The sequence below is a fragment of the Pan paniscus genome, chromosome 7 (assembly GCF_029289425.2).
Source record: "Pan paniscus chromosome 7, NHGRI_mPanPan1-v2.0_pri, whole genome shotgun sequence".
NCBI lineage: Eukaryota > Metazoa > Chordata > Mammalia > Primates > Hominidae > Pan > Pan paniscus.
In genome coordinates this window covers 71,420,890-71,443,248 of record NC_073256.2, presented here as the reverse complement: position 1 = coordinate 71,443,248, position 22,359 = coordinate 71,420,890, and the positions used below count along the sequence as shown (strand labels likewise).

Sequence of the window (22,359 nt, the reverse complement as noted above, 5' to 3'; positions counted from 1 at the left end):
GCAATACAAATCTGGGATAAAATATATCCAGACTTCTGAAAAACATTAGAACTGGTGAGAGAGAGAGAGAGAGAGAGAGAAGATATGAATTTAATTATTAGTTAAAAGTTATGATCCATTGATAGCTACTAAGTGTCAGATATATTACATGCTAGCTCCTGTCTACCCAATAATCACAAAAAAGGCATCAGTCCAATCTTATAGATGAGAAATTAAGAAATGTACTTAGGCCGGGTGTGGTGGCTCACACCTGTAATCCCAGTGCTTTGGAAGGCCAAGGCAAGTGGATCGCTTGAGGCCAGGAGTTTGAGATCAGCCTGGGCAACATAGCGAGACCCTGTCTCTATAAAAAATTTTAAAAAATTAACCAGGAGTGGTGGCACATGCCTGCAGTCCCAGCTACTCAAGGCAGAAGGATCAATTGAGCTGAGGAGTTCAAGATCATAGTGAGCTATGATCATACCACGTACTCCAGCCTGAGCAATAAAGCGAGACCGTGTCTTAAAAAAAAAAAAAAAAAAAAGAAATGTACTTAGAGTTTGTGAGTGGTGGCAGAGTTTGGCCTTAACCACAGGTCCAGGTCCAAAGGCTCAGAATCTTACCAGTAGATCCCGCCTCTTCTTACATGATTACTGGTGTTGTGAACATAACAATCATTTAATAACCACTCGCTTATGGATACAAATGCTTACTCTAACACGCTCTGGTGAGAGGGGTCTCATGTAACTTACCTCCTCTTCAGTTTGCTTGGCTTATGCTCAGGTGGATCTTCCTCACTTTCATCTCCATCAGTACCACTGGCATGTGGTCTGTCTTTGCTTGTGTTTGCTCCCGAAGACTTCAGTGAATCTAAAGAGGCAGAAATATTGCAGTAGGTTTTCCCCCTTGGTTTGACAACTTTTCTGCTATTTGCAAAGTCAATGAAAATATTTTAGCACCTTTTCTACAATGAACTGTACATGTGCATCAAAGTGCCAGCTCACATCTACCTGTTTGTGTCTACATGCAGAGTCTGAGCATTTTAAAAATCGTAACTATAAGGTTTGTTAAATTAAATTTAGCCTAAAACTGTCCATGTATACATTTTAAGCTCAGCTTAAAGGTTTCTCCACACGTAGTGAACTGTAACCTAACTGGTGGTATAAAAAGACTGTAACCTACTCTTGTATCAAGCACAGTTTTGGCTAATCACAGGCAGCCAACCATTCAAATGGTGTTCAAGTAAGGCAAAAGCTGGGCTGTAACCAATCCAGCTGTTTGTGTACCTCACTTCCACCTTCTGTACGTTGTACATCATTTTTCTTTTTCTGTCCATAAATGTTATCCCAATCATGTGGCAGCCCTGGAGTTGCTCTGAACCTATTCTGGCTCTTGGGGCTGCCTGATTCGAGAATCGTTCTTTGCTCAGTTAAACTCTATTAAATTTAATTTGTATAAAGTTTTTTAACAGGTTTAAAAATGTTCATGATCTAACTACTTAAAAAAAACAAACAACAAACTAAAACTACTTCTTCATAGCTGCCCAAATCTACACAAATTAACCCACAAAGCTGCCTTTGTGATAGCTGTTAGCAGTCACATTCTTATGGAATTTTAATTGAAATGACTGTAAAGGGGGCATAATCACATTGATTAAGAAGAATTTCTCTTCATTTGCCTTTAATATAGTATGAAAGTAACATTAATAATGAGAGTAACAAAGACAATACCATCTTTAAGAAGAGTTCTTTAACTTATGGTGACAAAAACCGAGGCACAAATCTGTCTTTGTTCTCTATTTTGTCAGACTGGAAGAAAGTGGGTGGCTGAGACCAGGAGGAAAAAGATGTCTGCAGGGTAGACAGTGGGAAGCTTTGACTCTTTCAGAAAGGCACCAACCACAAAGAGTAGAAAACATACTTACATAGAAGCATAACCTATACCTTAAATTTTGAACTCAAGGGAGGATCTAAAACAAATCAAAATCTAAAACCCTCAAATTCATCCTGATGGCAGACAAACTGGAGTTATTACAGAAATGGACAATCTATAAACATAAGTAAGGGAACAAGCAACAGAAGGCAGAGACTGTGAGACTTACATGTCTGAGGGAGGAGAACCAAAGAAGGTAAATGAGACAGTAAGTCAGAGGCCAAAACAATGCCCAATATGTATATTATAAACTTTATGGTCAAAATATGTAAAGAAAGGTATCAGGAGAGTATGGAAGAGTATCAGAATACTAATATAAAATCTTCAGATAAAAAAGGATGGCTGTGCATGGTGGCTCACGACTATGCACTTTGGGAGGCTGAGGCGGGAGGATCACTTGAGGTCAGGGGTTTGAAACCAGCCTGGCCAACACGGTGAAACCCCGTATCTACTAAAAATAAAAAAATAAAAAAATTAACTGGATGTGGTGGCACACACCTGTAGTCCCAGCTACTCAGGAGGCTGAGGCTGGAGAACTGCTTGAGCCCTGGAGGCGGACCTTGCAGTGAGCTGAGATAGTGCCACTGCACTCCAGCTTGGGTGACAGAGTGAGACTCCATCTCAATAAAAAAAAAAAAAGGATGAAAATGTATCACCAAAATAGAAAGGAATGAGAATATTATACTGAGGTAGGCTCCACTTATAAGAATCTAAGAATATAGAGAAAAAAAGCAAGTTGACAGAGCTCTTTAGAAACTGTCAGCTGGATGAAGTATTTATCAGCAATCTGAGATAAGCAAAGCAAATCTGATTGTTAAGTAAAAGGTCAAAACCATTTGTTTCACAAAAGAGTAAGGCTGAGAAGAAAGTTCCTCTACACTAGATGTCTTCAGCATGTAACATCAGGATGCCAAAACTTCAGGATATGCAGATGTCACAGAAATTTCCTCCTCTCCCATTTTCCTGGTGTTGTTAATTGGCAGAAGCCTCTCCCCAGCAGGAGCACTGATAGGGTTTGGATGTTTGTCCCCTCTAAACCTCATGTTTAAATGTGATCCCTAATGTTGGAAGTGGGGTCTGGTGGGAAGTGTTTGGGTCATGGGGCAGATCCTTCATGAATGGCTTGGTGCCTCCCCATGGTAATGAGTTACTGCAATATCTGATTGCTAACAAGAGCCTGGGACCTCCCCCCTCTCTCTTGCTCTCTCTCTTGCCATGTGGCATGCCTATGCCCCTTTCACCTTCTGCCATAATTGGAAGGTTCCTGAGGCCCTCACCAGGAGTTGATGCTGAGACTATGCTTCCTGTACAGCCTGCAAAACTGTGAGCCAAAATAAACCTCTTTTCTTTAAACATTCCTCAGTCTCAGGTATTCCTTTACAGCAATGCAAAGTAAACATTCTCATCGCACCGTACTCAGGTTAACTCCTTTCAAAACACTTCTCATTGGCATTCTCTAGTCCTGAGTGGCACCAGTTTGCACAATTAGCTTTTTTTTGATCAGTTATTCAGGAATCAATCAAGTTCCTTATCCTGGATATTTTATTGATGAGAATCCTGAAATTAACCATTCCAGTTATAAATTAATATTGTGCCCCATTGAGATCTTTTTTCACAGCAAGACTTCACTTGTCCTAAGTGAATTCCACATATGACTCATAAGACATTTGCCTAATGTCAAATGTACATTCTCAATTGCTTTCTAACATGCCTCTTATAAATTCATTTGCTGTGGAAAACTAAAAGTTCCAAGCTCACTTTAAATTAATTTCTCAAGAGATTCCACATTTTCCTTCATTAGCCACCAAAGCACAAGAGAAGGAATGATACTTTTGAGAACTGTATGCAAATATTCTTATTAATAGAAAAGGATAACAACTTGTGATATGAAAATAGGATGGATTAAATCATTTCATTATTATATGAAATGTACTTGGTATTATTTAACTCTACAATAAAGGATTAGTAGTTCTTTTGCTAAATGAATTCATTTTGCTAACCATTACATGGCAGAATAAATCTTGGTTAATCTTACCCTCAGCTGGTGGGTCTGTGCTTGTATTCCCCGATGAGTTGCTTTCCTCATTGGTTCCTCCATTACGTGGTTCACTTTGGCCGGAAGCAGCGCACTCTCTTTTGCTACTAACTTCACTTAGCTGTTGATGACCATCATGACTTGTACAGGAATCTAATTGGCTCTGTTTTACTTCCTCTGAATTCAGTTTTATGTTACTAATTCCATCAAGTATTTCACTATGATCCTTATCACTTGTACCAGAGCTATCATTATCAACCGTAATAGGTGAAGATGGAAAAGATACTAAGTCAACTTTCATGCATTTTTCATTGTTCTTGTCGTCAGCTTCTGTTTTAGATGTGTAAGTATCTGTATCACAGCTTTGCGAGGCATCAAAAGTCCAACCCTGAGACTCCCAATACTGAAATTGTTCCAAATAATACCAATAAAGTTGACTATAATGTTGCTCCCATTCTTCCTTTGTATCAGGAAAGTTCCAAGGTTCAGAAGATAGTGCTTGATCCGGATGTTTTTCTTGCCAACTTTGCCACAATAGTCCTCCTCCATATTCATTCCAATACTTTTCCCATTTCTCTGTAATTTCTAGCTTTGGAAATAATGTGTTTTCAACTGGAGGATTTTCTGTCTCAGTATCTTTTTTGCTTTGAAGTTCATATGTTCTGGTGTTCTCATACTGTTCAATTGAAGATGGATCATCTGAAGCCAAAATGTCGTCTTCTTCATATTCTTTTCTCCAAGATTCTTGCACAATTTCATCTAAGTATTTCTTTTGATGTTTTTTCTTTTTCTTTTTTATTTTAACTTTATTTCTAGTATTCATAGATACCTATATCAGATAAATAACTTGAATATAAAATGCACTTTATGAACTATAAAAGAAAGTAGAATCCAAGTCTATTTTGACATTAAATTAAACAAAATACTCTAAAGCCCCACTATGGGCTTTTAGCTCCACAAACAAGTGATATACTATCTAAGTTTCCAAGAGGAGGAACAGTCACACTTGGGACATATTACAACTTACAGTTCTGGTTAATTTATAAATACATACATTTAAAAAGAGGTAGAGAGCGCTGATCGTGAATGCATTTAATCTGATAAAAAGTAATTCCTTGTGATATTTTATAAAGAAAACGAAGAGAGAGAAATAATAAAAGTAAATTAATATTTACCTCAAAATCCTTATGTGCAGTTATCCTACCAAATTGAAGTGGCAATCCCATACTTCTCATGAGTTCAGCCTCAGAATCAAGTTCACTTTCATCCAGGCCTATGCCTTTGCTGTCATGTGATTCTGCAGTACCACAGGAATAACCACCTTCCTCTTCTTCTGTTGCCTGGTCTCCTATAGACACCATTTATTAACTTAGTTTTAAGGAAAACTTAAGAGGCAGGTTTTCTTATTCTCATTTAAAAAAACCTGAGATCCAGAGTGACCCGCCCAAAATAAAGGTATGCAAATGTTACAATTTTTTTTATTTTTTAGAGATGGGGGTCTCACAACACTGCCCAGGTTGGAGTATAAGGGCTATCTGCAGGTGTGATCATAATGCACTAAAAAGCTCTGAACTCCTGGGCTCAGTCAGTCCTCTTGCCTCAGCCTCACAAGCAGCTAGGATTACAGTTGCATGCCACCTTGCCTGGCCTGCAAAGTTACAATTTTTAAAGGAAAAAAAGAAAACAAACAAACAAAAAAACAATTGACGGTATGCTGGGCACGGTGGCTCACACCTGTAATCCCAGCACTTTCGGAGGCTGAGGCAGGCGGATCACTTGAGGTCAGGAGTTTGAGACCAGCCTGGCCAACATGGTGAAAACCCGTCTCTACCAAAAATATAAAAATTAGCTGGGCCCAGGCTGTAATTCCAGCTACTCGGGAGGCTGAGGCAGGATAATTGTCTGAACCTGAGAGACAGACGTTGCAGTGAGCCAAGATTGTGCCACTGCGCCCCAGCCTGGGTGAGAGAGCGAGACTCCGTCTCAAAAAAAAAAACAAAACAAAAATAAAAACAAAAAACACCAATTGACAGTAATATGGACTAGTAACAAAAAAAGCCAATGAAGAATCAACAGACAATTTCTTACTGGGCTCTGCCTGCCACTATTCAGCCAGCTGCCCATTTAACTTACTCTTATTGAGCATCTGCTCTATGTTGGGCACTGTGCAAAATACTGAGGATGGAAGGAAGACAGAACAGGCCATGTAACCCTGGTACGTGGAGAAAATACTTATATGTTCACATTCTTTATCTGCAAAATTACTGAACTAAGACAGTGAATTTAAAAATCATGATTTGTGAAGTTATTTTAGGAGGTATTAACAAGAACGGGTGAGGAGTATCTCTTCATGCCCCTCACAGACACTTCAATACAACTGGGATTTAGGTTCCGGGATTCTGTGGAAGAGCTGATTTAACAAAAGGATTCTGCTATTAGAAGTTTGAAATCCTGGGGTTGGGCACAGTGGCTTATGGCTCTAATCCCAGCATTGTGAGAGGCTGCTTGAGGCCAGGAGTTTGAGATAAGCCCGAGCAACACAGCAAGACCCTGTCACTACAAACAAAACCAAAAAACAAAAAACAAACTACCCTGGTGTGGTGGTGCCTGTAGTCCCTGCTACTTGGGAGGCTGAGGTGAGAGGAATGCTTAAGCGATCGCCACCCAGACAACAGAGCAAGACCCTCTCTCTCTCTCAAAAAGAGAAAGGTTTGAAATCCACTAAACTGAAAGATTTTTTTCAAGCTCTCTGAAATCTAATTCTTATAGAAAAACCATTTATTACAACAAAGTAAGTTTTACTTTACACCAATATGGTTATCTAATAGTAATTATACCATTAATTGAACATATGCCATTCAAGTGCTCTATTAACTTTAAAATGTGAGATAACAAAAAATCATTTTATGTATTAGCACACTCAATTAGCATTGGGCTGTACTCCAGCTTGATGGTCTCAGGCAACAGAACAGTAAATCTTACATAGCCAAAATGAAGACTGATAAAGAGAAATCTCATGTGTGCAAATTCTACTACAAGAGGGAGAAAGATACCTTTCTAAATAATGAAGGGGATTCCACTCACTACTCCATTCAAATATACTTACGAAAGCTCAGGAGACAGCAAAATGGAGAAAATGAGTAAGCTAAGTTTTATGTTCCTTTCATAGTATGCATATTTTCTTATGCTCGAGGAGCCTAGTGTTATAGGAACTTTATTTGTATAGCATAGCACTGAAACACAAACCAAACATTCCATCCAGTGATCAACTGAAGAAACAGTAATTTGTTCCATCGCCATGAGAGTTAAAGGATTTCCGAAGGTAACTATGACACTGTACTTGGGCTGACTTTGGCTTCTAACTCCACGCTGTAATTTTCTCTGTGTCTAGGAACACAAAAGGTCTATGTGGAAGGACAAATGCAGTAGGGAAGTTTGAGACATCAAAGTGAGGCTCAATGTACAGTATAAATTATATTTGTTACTTGGGAAAGTTAACCAAGATGACAGTCTCTTTACTTCAGGCAAAAGACTATAGATGTTCACCTGGAATTTTTATCCTGCAGCATTTTTTTATCCTGCAGCATTTACCTACATAATACACTTCTCATGAAGTGCATTATGATTAGAATTTACATATTCTAAATTGGAGATGGAGTCTCACTCTGTTGCCCAGGCTGGAGTGCAGTGGCACAATCTCAGCTCACTGCAAACTCTGCCTCCTGGGTTCAAGGGATTTTCTTGCCTCAGCCTCCTGAGTAGCTGGGATTATAGGTGCCCACGACCATACCTGGATAATTTTTGTATTTTTATTAGAGATGGGGTTTTACCATGTTGGCCAGGCTGGTCTCGTACTCCTGACCTCAAGTGATCTGCTTGCCTTGGCCTCCCAAAATGCTGGGATTATAGGCATGAGCCACCACGCCCAGCCAGAAACCACATATTCCCTACTTTTCAAAGCTTTAAATTCCAGGTTGCTCTTATCTAATGGCGGCAACTCAGGAAGGAACACTGCACAGAGCAAAAGAGGCTACATTAAGTCAGCACAGGAGCTATAGAAAAATAAAAGATCTGCTTTCATAGAGATTCCAGAACCATGTTATAAAAGAAAATAAAAATTGTCTGATTACAGAATTATTTGGCATTTATATTTTATGCTAACAAATCAATACAATATTATAACAAATTATACATAAATTAACACATTATGGCTAATTTCAGCAAAAAAGGTTTATAGAATTTTATACTATATTACCTGAATTGTTGCCACTGTCTCTGATGTAATAGCCTTTTAATCCCAAATTGTACAATTTTCGATCCCTGCGAAGCAGATTAAGCAGTTCATATTGAAATGAATTAAGCCATCAGTTTAGAGGGAAAGAAATCTCAAGCCATCATAGATTAATTAATAAAAAGCTTATGAAACAGAAAAGCAATCTGCTAATACATTTCCCTCACTTATAATGTAGAGGTAATAATACATTTGTCATGGAGTTGTTGTAAGGACTGATAGTATATGTAAAATATTTAGCACAATGCTTAACACATGGTAGCATTTATTACTATAACTGCTAGTTACTAAAATTAAGGCTGGGCACAGTGGCTCCCACCTGTAATCCCAGCACTTTGGGAGGCTGAAGTCGGCAGATCACCTGAGGTCAGGAGTTTGAGACCAGCCTGGCCAACATGATGAAACCCCGTCTCTATCGAAAACACAGATTAGCTGGGCGTGGTGGCAGGCGCCTACAATCCCAGCTACTCGGGAGGCTGAGGCAGGAGAACTGCTTAAATCCGGGAGGCAGAGGTTGCAGTGAGCTGAGATCACACCACTGCACTCTAGCCTGGGCAACAAGAGCAAAAATCTATCTCAAAATAAATAAATAAATAAATAAATTAATTAAGTGTAAGTTCTTCTGGACATCTGATATTCCTTATGATACATAAACAATGGGGTGTTCTCTAAATTTTGTTGTAACAGTGGAGAGATTTAGCTTACATACATATAAATCAATATGCAGACACTAATCCATTTGCTAATAAGACAAACTATCCATTGTGAACAGTAGACAAGGTATTCATGGTCTGAGCAAAGGTTACCAAAATAAACCTAACAGAATACTTAAGAAAAAGTGGAAGACTCTGCTTTTAATATCTTCCTGACTATAAATTCAGCTGTAATAAACTCCACTGTAACTGCCACAAGAAGGCCAATTGCAAGTGGAAGCTAACATAACTTTTCTAATGGAGCTACAATAAATTTAACTAAATAAAATTCTAGTGTACTTGCTCTATTTCACATCCTCTTGCTTCTTTTTTGGAGATACTATATTAAATGTAAAGTAGGTGGTGACTCAGCAGGATGATGAACAGGCAAGGGGGTGACGTGCAAATGTGCTTTGGCAGCAACTGGTCCCCAGGAACATGGGCACTGGGGGTGGGAAGCAGGAGCTGCACAGGGGGCATCACTGGTCTGCCCACCAGCACCTAAAGATATGAGGCACTGAAGTGTCAGGTGGAGGTGAGGACCAGTATGGTTGGTTGCAAGTTGGTTATAATAAGCAAATATGTAAATGTGTTGAAGATAATGTTAGCCAAGATACCCCTTGTTGAAGGTTACTTATTTACTTTGTTATTTTAAAATTAATTTTAATGTTTTTAAATAAAAAAGTTTTGGTTTTTTTTTTTAATAGAAATGAAGAAGGTTATTTAAAAGCAAGGTGGGCTCAAGACATTATCTGATAGGAAGGAAGGCTAGAAAGAACCCTCAGGTGTTGGGCCAACATTAGAAGTACTGTTATAAACTCATGGCATTTAAGTTTATATACACAGCAGACATAAAAATAGTTTTTAAAAGTGTTACATATGCGTGTATATATACACAGACACATTCATGTATGCGTGTAAAACACACATATATAACACTGCTCAACTCTCTCTACTAAGAGGGCACAGGAGCAATAAGCACAATGAGCAGCCAGCTTTTGGTTTCTAAATACTATTTTCCACGAAAGGAACCAAGTTGCCCTGGAGAAATGACAATTCCAGGTTGGAGCATGAACTGTAAAAGATAAACCTGGGTCATCTTATGCCAGAAGATTAGGAAGCACTCAACACTAGAAATACCAAAAGGACACAGGAGCCACTTCAAAGAGTTCCCCACTGGCCAAATCAGAGACAATATCAGCACCAAATTAATGTTAGCAATGGAATATAACCTGTTAGTAAACTAAGAATCTAGATTCCATGTTAACATAAATGAATAAATACATGGGGAGAGAAGGGAAAGCGCTCCTTACAGAATACTAACTAATAAATGCAGTAGGAGCGAAGAAGACAAGAACTACTCCTTGGCATCCTTCACAGAGGTAGCTGATTCAGGTGGAAGTTAGCAATGAAGGCCAAGGCTTGTGGGTTTACTGGAAAACAGGATACTGATATAACACTGGAATATGCCCCCACAAAATACTGATTAATACAAAGGGAACTATTGTGACTTTACAGTAGAAAACCTGGCATTCAGCAACATCACCCATGATGGTATACTGTCTACAAAAAGTGCCTCCTGAGGCCCCACAGAGCTGGGCATAGCATCATTTCTGTGGCACTCCTGCTAAGGCATGACCCAACTATTCCTGATGAAACATCAGACAGACCCAGGTTATGCAAGGTCAGACCCCACCTCTAGAAAAAACAAAAAAAATTAGTCAGCTGTAGTAGTGCACACCTATGGTTCTAGCTACATGGGAGGCTGAGCTGGGAGAATCACCTGAGCCCAGAAGGTTGAGGCTGCAGTAAGCAATGATCATACTACTGCACTCCAGCCTCAGCAGCAGAGCGAATCTCTGACTCAAAAAAAAAGAAAAAAAAAAAAAAAAAAAGCCATGCCAGACATGGTGGCTCATGCCTATAATCCTAGCACTTTGGGAGGCTGAGGTGGGTGGCTCACTTGAGGCTAGGAATTTGAGACCAGTCTGGCACACATGGTGAAACCCTGTCTCTACTAAAAATACAAAAATTAGCTGGGTGTGGTAGTGTGGGCCTGTAGTCCTGGCTACCTGGGAGGCTGAGGCATGAGAACTGCTTGAACCCAGGAGGTGGAGGTTGCCAGTGCACTCCAGCCTGGGAGACAGAGCAAGACTCTGTCTTAAAGTAAAAAAAAAAGGAAAAAAAAGAATACGTATGAAATTATTTGTAATGAAAAGCATACATGTTTCAGTTCAAAAAGATGAAATTCAATGGAATTGATAAGATGGTCATTAAATAGTGTTTTAAAAGTCATTCTGATTCAAATCCAATTGTGTATTATTTTCTAGAGGTGTGAGTTGAGAAATCTTCTCAACTTTTTATATTTCATAACTTATATTCTCTCTCTCTTCTCTTTTAGAAGGAGGGCTTCCTAAAAGTAGCATCAGTACCCGATCATACTGTGGGCCGTGAATTAAGCATGTGGCCTGGGCTGCCACTGACTGCAAGGTGACTCTCCTTTCCTGGCCTGCATCTCCTACACAGAGCCAGGTATTTTTTTCTAGTGAGCTTTTTGGTCCCACCACAGTGCTAGCCTGTAAGCCTTCTGGAGGATGGGCCCAGCTTAACAGGTCAGGTCCTGAGAAAGAGGCAGAAAGGCCTTTCCTCATGGGTGAGAGGTAAATCAGATGTCCAAGGTTATTACCGTATGTTCCAAGGCTGCTTGATAATTTGAGGCAGAAAGATCAACAACAAGAGAATACCAGCTGTTATATTTTTATGAAAACTGTTTCTTACTTAAAACTTTCAAGTATCTCCAAGAGCATTCATCACCGGGAATGATATATTTCTAATGCCTGGCATTTGAAGAATTTCCATTATACTTGCTAAGTAGTCTCTATAAAGCTGTCTTTGAGTTTGATTAGTGTACCTTAATCCACAGAGCATAATGACTCTGGATGAATTGATGGCCTCAAAAATAGAAGATTTGTTGTAATTTCTGGACCTGGCACACGTAAGGACTAAATAAATCTTAACTACTGACTTGAATTGTAAAGCAGGAGACCCAACCTGGATTGTAGTAATCCCACTAAGATACTGCTCTCCTTAGAGCCCTAAGCAGCCACCTGAATTCTTATCCTCATACCTCTGAATATAGCAATCATCACTATGATGCCTAAGTCATCTTTCTATTGCAGCACCTGACACTCGGGCGGCTGAAATAAATGCCGAATAAAAGATTCTTAGCAATATCTGAAGTACAAGTAGCAATTCCTCTTTTGCAAAGGGACTGTGAATCAGCTTCATTTTCAAGTAGTAAAATGGAAAGGAAGCCCTTTCTGAAAGGTTAAAAGGGGATCACAGAAATAATATGTGACTTGCCTAAGGCCACACAGCTGAGTTTTGTAAAAGCACACAGATATGCTGTCTATAAGGTCACTACTCTTAAATTCTGACTCAGGAACCTGTTGGGGGGAAAACATATCAAACAATTTCGTTGTATCATATATGAAAGACTAGAGATCACCATCAGACACTGTCACATGAGTATGATCAGAGGGAAATACAGGCTCTTCAGTTTCCAGAATAGTCCTCTATCTCCACGAATCTATATTAATGTTAAAGTGTCTGAACAGAACACCAGTTGTTCTAGTGACTTTAGACTACTTAAATACCTTAATGAGGGAGATTCAATGAAATCGTATTCTATGCCAACTGGTAGCATAGTAGAAAGGCTCTCATGTCATATAGATGTGCGGTAGAATTCCAAGGCTGCCATTTACTGGCTATGTGATTTTTTTTAGGCCACTACTGAGACTCTGAGACAGGGTCTCATTCTGTCACCCGGATTGGAGTGCAGTGGTACGATCATGGCTCACTGCAGCCTCTACCTCCTGGACTCAGCCTCCAGAATAGCTGGGACTACAGGAGTGCCCCACCATGCCTGGCTAATTTTTTGTATTTTTAGTAGAGATGGGGTTTCGCCATGTTGCCCAGACTGGTCTTGAACTTCCGGGCTCAGGCGATTTGCCTGTCTCAACCTCCTGAAGTACTTGGATTACTGATGTCAGCCACCACAACCAGCCAAGACTCAATTTTCTACTTGAATAAGTGAGGATAACAAGACATACCTCAGGGGGCTGCTAGAAGGCTTAAATTAAAAAAAAAAAAAATTTAAATTATTCTGACATTTGTTAAAACGGTAAAGAAAGGCTTTATTTAGGATAATTGCGATAGTAATCAACATAATGGTAGCCACATGCATGTAATCCCAGCACTTTGGGAGGCCAAGGCGGGCAGATCACTTGATGTCAGGAGCTCCAGACCAGCCTCCAAGGTAAAACCTCATCTCTACTGAAAATACAGAAATTAGCCGGGTATGGTGGTGCACTCCTGTAATCCCAGCTACTTGGAAAGCTGAGGCACGAGAATTGCTTGAATCTGGGAGGCAGAGGCTGCAGTGAGCTGAGATCATGCCACTGCACTCCAGCCTGGGTGACAGAGTGAGACTCTGTCTCAAAAGAGGAAAAAAAAAAAGATAAATGGCAATGGAGAGAAATTTTGCTTAACTTCAAATATAGCAAAGACAGCTGAAGATAGCCAATGGGCAGAATTCAGGGGGCGTGGTCAGTGGATGGAAAATTACTAAGGGGAGACATCCAGCGTGGGGGGATTGTTGCTATACCAACAGTATTCTTGCTGAGGGCAGGCCAGAGTGATCAGATACGAAGGGTGGGAAGATCTTGCTACATGGACTTAGCAGGATTCTAGCTAAAAAAAAAAAAACCTGTAATCCCAGCACTTTGGGAGGCTGAGGTGGGAAAACTGTTTGTACCCAGGTATTACAGACCAGTGTGGGCAACAAGGTGAGATCCCTGTCTCTACAAAAAATAAAAAAATCAGGCAGGTATGGTGGTGCATAGCTGTGGTCCCAGCTACCCAGGAGGCTAAGGTAGGAGGATTGCTTGAGCCAGGGAAGTTGAGGCTGCAGTGAGCTGTGATTGTACCATTGCACTCCAGCCTGGGTGACAAAGTGAGACCCAGTCTCAAAATAAACCTCCAAAAACCCAAAAAACAAAACAAAAAAAACACCCAAGAACCACCCCGCCACCACCAAAAAAAAACCAACAAACAAAAAAACTAATGGACTTAGAAAGATTCTTGTTAAAACTGGACCAGACAGGTTGAAGACAAGTCCCAAATGACAAGGCCTTATCAAAAGGAGAGCTCACTCAGAGCCTGTGTAAAGTCTGGTTAAGGAGAGTCTCTGTCAGTACAAAATGTAGAACAATTAGTGGTGGCATTTAATAAGTCATCTAAGGGAGGAGACCACCCCTCATATTGTCTTATGCCCAATCTCTGCCTCCAAAGAAAGAAGTAAAAACTAAAAGGCAGAGATGAAATCCATAAGCAGACAGCCCGGCGCCACACCCTGGGCCTGGTAGTTAAAGATCCACCCCTGACCTAATCAGTTATTTGCATAAAAAAGGCACTGGGCCGGGAGCAGTGGCTCACGCCTGTAATCCCAGCACTTTGGGAGGCCAAGGTGGGTGGATCAGAGGTCAGGAGACAGAGACCATCCTGGCTAACACAGTGAAACCCCGTCTCTATTAAATACACAAAAAATTAGCTGGACATTGTGGCGGGTGCCTGTATTCCCGGCTACTTGGTGGGCTGAGGCAGGAGAATGGCGTGAACCCAGGGGGTGGAGCTTGCAGTGAGCAGAGATCTCGCCACTGCACTCTGGCCTGGGCAACAAAGCGAGACTCTGTCTCAAAAAAAAAAAAAAAAAAAAGACACAGTGAAGATCCCTGTCCAGTTCGGTTCCTTTCTAATTAGTGGTGTATGCAGCCCCCAGTCACGTACCCCCTGCTTGCTCAATCAATCACGATCCTCTCATGCAGACCCCGTTAGAGTTGTAAGCCCTTAAAAGGGACAGGAATTGCTCGCTCGGGGAGCTCGGCTCTTGAGACAGGAGTCTTGCCGATGCTCCTGGACGAATAAACCCCTTCCTTCTTTAACCTGGTGTCTGAGGGGTTTTGTCTGCGGCTCTTCCTGCTACAGTCAATCGATCCAAGGGATTTAGTCAATTCTAGTGGATACTTTTAGTCCTCATTTTGCTTGATATTTTGGCAGCTTTCCAATGTTGATTACACCTTCACTGAAACACTTGGTGACAGTGTACTTAGGCTTGTCTGTTTCCTAGTTAATCCATCTCTTCTTGTCTTTAAAAAGTGCTGGAATTCCTCAAAGATGGGTCCCCCTCCCCCACCCTTCATTCATGGGTTCAATTACTATCTAAGGCTAAATGGCTCAAGTTTTTAAAACTAGCCCAGACTTCTCCAGCGCTCCAAATCAATATATCTAACTGCTTATACCATCTACTCTTGGTTATCTCACAGATACCCCCAAATCAAAATGTATAAAATCAAACTCATAATCTCTTCTCCATTGACCCAAAATAAAATTCATGATTCTCCAGTGATCCCTACCTCAGTGAAAGGCAGCAATACAATTCAGTCCCCACCCCCAACAAGTTTTCTCCCATCTTTCTTCCTTTCTCCATTTCTGCTGCCATTTATCCTAATCCAAGTCACTATAATCTCTTGCCTAAACAATGGTCTTAAGTGGTTCTCTTCCTCCAAACAATCCTCCACACTGCGGCCTGAGTAGTATTTTAAATATGCAAATCTGATCATGTCATTCCCCAGCTTAAGGTTTTCCTATAGTCTACAAAGTCCTGCAGGTTTTGACCCTGCCTACTGTGCACACCCTATCTTCTTTCTTTCCCAGTTTTTTTTCTTTTCTTTTCTTTTTTTTTTCGGGACAGAGTCTTGCTCTGTCATCCAGGCACGACAATGGCTAACTGCAGCCTGGATCTCCTGGGCTCAAGAGAGCATCTGGCCCAAGCCTCCAGAGTAGCTGGGACTACAAGCATGTGCCACCACAGCTGGCTAATTTTTTTAAAAAATTTCAGTACAGATGAGGTGTTGTTATGTTGCCCAGGCTAGTCTCCAACTTCCGGGCTCAAGTGATCCTCACTCCTCGGCCTCCTAAAGTGCTGGGATTACAGGTGTGCACCACCGTGCCCTCCCTCCCAGCCATTTTGTTCAGTTTCCCAGGCTTTCTTTTGCTCCCTCAAGGCCTTTACTGAGTTCAGCCTGCAGAGAACGCTTTCTCCCACTGAAACTCACCCCAATTTATCCCCCTTAGACTTCTTTCCAAAAGCTACTTCCTCAAAGAAACCTCTGTGACCTTTGGAAAAAGTTATTTGTTTTCACAGCATCCTGCACTTCTCTCTCATAGCCCTTATAACTATAACCAACCAAGTAATAATGTAACCAGTTGTCTTAATATTGATCTTCTCTGCTAGGAAGTAAACTCAATACATGTAAGGACAGAATGTCTTGTACCTCAGTGCCTACCAGCATACTTGATATACAAGAGCACAAAAAACATTTTCTGAATGATTGTATGATTACATGCATGCCTGACTAAAAAGGCGACAATACTTTTTACATTAAATTTAACAAGTTTAACTTCTTTTTGCGTTTTCAAATTACTCCACAAAATTACACGAGAAAAATGAATTCCTTCAAACTTAAATCCTACTATATTAAACTATATTAAAAGTCTATCACATTAAATTCACTTCCACAAGGATTTAACTCTAACAAATAAGCATGTGAGATTAAATATACCCGTTATAGAGATGAAAAAAAGATTCAAGTGGTTTAACTTACGCATTTAATATAAAGGAAACAATTCCTAGAATTCAAGTCTCTTGGCGGTATTATTTCTGCATACTAGCTATTTTTCATGTGGGGCAATTTTTACCTGATTCAAAGATTTCCCCAAAATGAAGATACCACAAAAACTGATGTAAATATGGTTAAGTCTTTTATCTCAACTAGTTTGAAGTTTTAATTATGTGCATTTGGGCTTAAGTAGATTTTTAGGTTTAAAAAAAGACGTTAACCAAAGCAAGTCACTCAACTTTAAACTTTCACTTTATGACATCATATCTACTAGAGATTTCATTTTACATGTCGCTTTCCCCCAATTTTTAAATGTCCCCTCGATTTACAAATATGAGATGACATATAGCACCTACGACATTTTTTCATAGCAGCCTACCAAGTAGATGTAGTCCTTCACATAAAAATAATGGCAGTGGGCGACCACTCCGTCATGTCTGAGGGTTTTGTTTTTCTTAAACATCACCGTGCCCAAGGGTCAGATGTTCTGGCTGCTTTCAGGGATCAATTCCAACCACGTTTGCAAAACCTACATTTCTGGGTAATGACTGTGCTAGAACATGAAGAGATTCTCTTTTCTACTTACTCCACAAATGCCCTGGAGCAAAGGCACAGTATCTTACAATCCTCCCGCTCCTCAATGAAGAGAAACATTTCCGCCACGCGGCTCCACTTCTCGCAGCACATTTTACCACTTCGGAGGCAGCTCTGACGTACGCAGCCCGGGTCGCGCCTGCCGGGCCTCCGCTCGGTTACTGGAGACTTAAAACAGGCCTCGCCCGCAAGCCCTGGATGAGGAGATAGAAACTGGCCCGGGGTCGCTCGCGCCAGGAACTAGCCAGGACGCCGCCGCCGGAAGTGGCTCCGAGGGGCCACGGGAAGGGGCGGGACCACGGGCGGTGTCATCCCCATCGCGGCCCGGGCTGCAGCCTCCGCTTGGCTTCTTTCACACGGGTTGCTTCGGAGGAATCCGCCGTGCAAATCTGTCCGCCCCCTTGGCCACTGATCCCCCGAAGAGCTTCTGTCGCCGCTCTAGGGTAAAGGAGAGCTGCCCCTGCCCCCGCCTATCCGAGGTGCGTCGGCCCCCGCGCTTCTCCAGCCCGGCATCGGGTCTGGCGGGACTGGGAGCGGCGGAGGCCGCGCGCGTCCGGTCTCCCAGGAGCCGCCTCGGAATCCCCAGTCTCTGCGCGGGCAGGCTCGGCTTCCCGCCGGCCTCAGTGTTGCGCCCCAGCGCCAGAGTGGCCGGGTGTGGAGATCTTCCCTCCTCTGGGTCAAAGAGCCTGCTCTCCCCGCCCCTCTTCTCCCCTGGCGCTCTAAACCTTCGGTTCGGCGCGTTTCATCCTAATGCATCTGGTAGGGCGAGGCGTCTCTAGCCTCTCTAGAGGCCTCTAGGCTTGCCCAGTGGCTTCGCTGATTCCGGGACCCAGGTCGAGCCTCCGGTGTAAAAGCCGAGGGGAAGTGTGTGGTGATCCCGAGAGTGTAGGGGGAAGGCCGCGTGGGTAGAGCGTTCGTATCCAGACCGATCAGGCTTGGAATCCTGGTCCTACCTTGTGACCTGGGCAGGCAACTTCACCTTTCTGAGCCTACCTTTGATCACCTGTGAAATGGGGATGATTAATAGTAACTACTACATGAGGCTGCAGGGAGGACTAAACGAAATGATGTATATTACACCTTTCCTTTGTGCGCTTAATCGTTGGCGTCGGTTTGGACCTTGTAGGCGTCAAGTGCTGTCTCGGTCCCTGGGGTTTGCAGCCTGTAAAACAGGTCTCTGCCTTCAAGTTACTAATTATCTAATAAGAAAAAAGTTCATGTGCGCATAAATAGGATGGAGAAAATGGAAACAGCAGCATTGCTGGGTCTGTAAAAAGCAGTTAGTATTTGGTGTGTGGTATTCATGGAGGCTGCACGGGCAACTTCTTCAGAGACAAGCTCAGACTTGAAAGTTGGAGCGCTTCGGACGTGGTTGGTGCTACGAAATGCCAAAATAGTGTTGGTACTTCTTCAGAACTATATAAAAACTGAGCTAAAATTCAGGCATTTTGAATGGTATTTTCAATAGTATTTTGGCCACATTTACTAGTTAGTGGAAATATTCATTTTCAAATGTTTATTCCCACCTCCTTACTGCTGCCCTACTTTGAGGTCGGAGATAGGCTGATTTTGGTGGTTCAAGAAGGTAAGAGTGCTGCACGGTTACAGATATACCAGTATAGATGTGCAGCATTATTGGGATGAGTAGCTGGATTACGATAATAAGGGTAGAACAGTAATTATGAAACAGAGTGGAAGATTTTAGCTAGAAGTTGGGCATTCTAGGATTAAAAAAAAGTCTTGAAGGGTAATTTGTATCAGAACCTTGAGTTTAAAGCTTGAAATAAAAAAAGTATTAAAGCTAAAAGGATTAGATTTACCAGCTATCTTGACAAATACTAAATTGCAGCTTTATTCATGGTTTGAAGTAGAAGTCCTATTCAGTAAAACAGTGCTGTACCTCTGTTAAACCATTATTAAATATGCAGAAAGGAAACAGGAAAACTTGTTTTTCAGTGACTATATCTTTTAATTGGCATTTTCAGAATGTTCTCAATGTGACTTATATACTAAAAGTAAAATGGAAAAGTACTGGTAATGGGTGTTCAAAATAGATATACTTTCTTTTTTTATTTATTATTTTTTTTTGAGACAGGATCTTGCTCTGTCACGCAGGCTGTAGTGTAGTGGCGCGATCGCAGCTCACAGCAACCTCCACCTCCCAGGCTCAAGCAATCCTCCTACCTCAACCTCCCGAGTAGCTGGGGCTACAGGCATGCCACCATGCCTGCCTAATTTTGTGTGTGTGTGTGTGTGTGTGTGTGTGTGTGTGTGTGTGTTTTGTAGAGACAAGGTTTTGCCATATTGCCCAGACTGGTCTTGAATTCTTGGGCTCAAGTGATTTGCCTGCCTCAGCCTCCCAAAGTGTTAGGATTATAGGCATGAGCCACTCAGCCCAGCCTAAAATAGATACACTTTCTTAAGGTTTTATTGAAAGCCAAAAAGTTCTCTGTTCTGATTTATTAGTTTTTGAAATACTCTGATTTTAAACATCTATAAGGTCCATATCCTCACCATCAATGTCAATATGGTGATATTTGAGCTTGTCAACTTTTTTTTTTTTGGAGACGGGGATTCATTTTTGTTGCCCAGGCTGGAGTGCAATGGTGCGATCTTGGCTCACCGCAACTTCCGCCTCCCAGGTTCAAGCGATTTTCTGCCTCAGCCTCCTGAGTAGCTGGGTTTACAGGCATGCGCCACCACACCTGGATAATTTTGTATTTTTTGTAGAAACAGGGTTTCTCCACATTGGTCAGGCTGGTCTCGAACTCCCGACCTCAGGTGATCCTCCTGCCGCTGTCTCGCAAAGTGCTGGGATTACAGGCATGAGCCACCGCGCCTGGCCTTGTCTACTTGTTTTTACAAAAGTTACGTGATTTCCAGATAGGGAAATTAAGATACTTCATATGTGATGCATTAGACTGTGTTTATTTTAGATTTTTAGGAGCAGGGGGGCTGTAGAAAATAACCTGGAATTTTGATAACTAAAATATTGTATTTCCCCCAAAACATCTTCTAGTACATAGAGGTCCCCCCCCCCTCCCGAGACAGGGTCTTGCTCAGTTGCCCAGGCTGGAGTATAGTGGTGTGATCATTATAGCTCACTGCAGTCTTCACTCCACGGGCTCAAGCAGTCCTCCTGCCTTGGCCTTCCAAGTAGCTGCAACTTACAGGAACATGCCACCATGCCTGGCGAACCTTTTTTTGGTAGAGACAGGGTCTCAGTATGTTGCCCCCAGGCTGGTCTCAAACTCCTGAACTCAAGCAGTCCTTCCACCTTGGCCTCGAAAACTGTTGGAATCACAGGCATGAGCCACCCTGGCCCATGTCATTTTTCTTGGATTAAAATAAAGTGATAAGAAGTCAGTTACACCCCAAGGTAAGTTGAGGGGGAAGGGGAAGGGCCAGGCAGAAGTATAGGGAAGACAGAAATTGCAATCTTAATATTTTCTTTCTGTCAAGAGAGAAAAAGAGAGATATATCAAAGAAAGTGTGTTGGAAGCCAGACCAGGAGGTAAGAGGACTAGATTTTAATTTTAGTTCTTGGCTTTTACTGAATTAATTTAGTAATTTTAAGCAAGCAAACTTGGCTTTCTGTGTTTACTTTTTTTGTTATCTGCACAATTAAGGGGTTGCATTGAGATTTAAAGACACTTTGTCATATTATCAAAAGTAAGTGCTACATTTTATCTACTGAAAGGCATTTTATTCAAATTCCTGTGATAGTTCTCTGGTAGCAGGTTTTAGGATACTGTTTTGATCCAGATTTCTGTTAAAGATTTAGATGAGGCCAAGCAGGGTGGCTCACGCCTGCAATCCGAGCACTTTGGAAGGTGGAGGCGGGCGGATCACTTGAGGCCAGGAGTTCCAGACAAGCCTGGCCAACATGGCAAAACCCCATCTCTACTAAAAATACAAAAATTAGCTGGGTGCAGTGGTGCTTGCCTGTAGTCCCAGCTACACGGGAGGCTGAGGTATGAGAACTGCTTGAGCCTGGGAGGTGGAGGTTGCAGTGAGCCGAAATCGAGCCACTGCAGTCCAGCCTGGGTGACAGAGTGAGACTCTGTCTCAAAAAAAAAAGTTTTAGATGAACACAGTTCAGTTGTATATTTAGCCAGCATTTGTTAGGTGCCTACTATGTGCCAGAAAGTAAGTGTTTTTCATATGTTTTCTTCGATAACTATTTTATTTACTGATATATTTAGAATAGTATCTAGCACAAACTTCTCAGGGCCATCCACTTGTACATTGTATCCTGTCCCCTTTGGCCTAGTCAAGGACAGAGCTCTAACAATTATCTCCTCTCCTACATCATCCGTTTCTCACTCCCATTGATGAATTATCGTTGACATTGAACATGGGTGTATTTTCTCCTATCTTTTTTTTTTTTTTTTGAGATGGGAGTCTCACTCTGTCCCTGAGGCTGGAGTGCACTGTCAGAATCTCGGCTTATATAACCTCTGCCTCCCGGGTTCAAGCAATTCTAGTGCCTCAGCCTCCCAAGTAGCTGAGACTACAGGTATGCACCATCATGCCTGGCTAATTTTTGTGTTTTTAGTAGAGACAGGGCATTACCATGTTGGCCAGGCTGGTCTCAAACTCCTGACCTGAAGTGATCCACCCGCCTTGGCCTCCCAAAGTGCTGGGATTACAGGCATGAACCACTGTGCCTGGCCCTTTTTTTTTTTAAAGACAGAGTCTCTTGCTCTTTCACTGAGGCTGGAGTGCAGTGGCTTGATCATGACTCACTGCAGCTTCTACCTCCCAGGCTCAAGTGATCCTCCCCCTTCAGCCTCCCAAGTGGCTGGGATCATTGGTACATGCCACCATGCCCGGCTAATTTTTAATTTTTTTTTCTTTTTGAGCAGAGTCTCACTCTGTTGTCCAGGCTGGAGTGCAGTGGCATGATCTCGGCTCACTGCACTCTCCACCTCCTGGGTTCAAGCCATTCTTGTGCATCAGCCTCCCGAGTAGCTGAGATTACAGGAATGCACCACCACACCTGGCTAATTTTTGCATTTTTAGTAGAGATGGGGTTTCACTGTGTTGCCCAGGCTGGTCTTGAACTCCTGGCCTCAAGTGATCTGCCCCTACTTG

The 22,359-nt window shown here is 41.9% G+C and overlaps 2 protein-coding genes across 19 annotated transcripts in view; one reads left to right on the top strand and one right to left on the bottom strand.

Moving 5' to 3' along the window:
* The window catches only part of TGS1 (trimethylguanosine synthase 1), a 51,721-nt gene extending 34,333 nt beyond the window's left edge, over nucleotides 1–17,388 (bottom strand). For 3 of the 4 annotated variants that reach the window (XM_003823239.7, XM_063606763.1, XM_008976843.5), the window contains exons 1-5: nucleotides 17,255–17,388; nucleotides 8,202–8,266; nucleotides 5,122–5,294; nucleotides 3,947–4,775; nucleotides 732–849 (exon numbers count right to left, since the gene is read on the bottom strand). In XM_003823239.7, the coding sequence (XP_003823287.4) occupies nucleotides 732–849; nucleotides 3,947–4,775; nucleotides 5,122–5,294; nucleotides 8,202–8,266; nucleotides 17,255–17,355 (1,286 nt within the window). In that variant the 5' untranslated portion in view covers nucleotides 17,356–17,388. The remainder of the gene's footprint in view (nucleotides 1–731; nucleotides 850–3,946; nucleotides 4,776–5,121; nucleotides 5,295–8,201; nucleotides 8,267–17,254) is intronic. The other variant, XM_034966106.3, reaches the window with a different exon arrangement.
* A 178-nt stretch (nucleotides 17,389–17,566) lies between these two features.
* Nucleotides 17,567–22,359, top strand: part of TMEM68 (transmembrane protein 68) — a 78,755-nt gene continuing 73,962 nt past the window's right edge. For 7 of the 15 annotated variants that reach the window (XM_063606766.1, XM_063606764.1, XM_055116558.2 and 4 more), the window contains exon 1: nucleotides 17,567–17,705. The gene's annotated coding sequence lies outside the window, so the exon portion shown is untranslated. Of the gene's footprint in view, nucleotides 17,742–22,359 lie in introns of all 15 variants that reach the window. The other 8 variants (XR_010112935.1, XR_008626393.2, XM_055116559.2 and 5 more) reach the window with 2 other exon arrangements.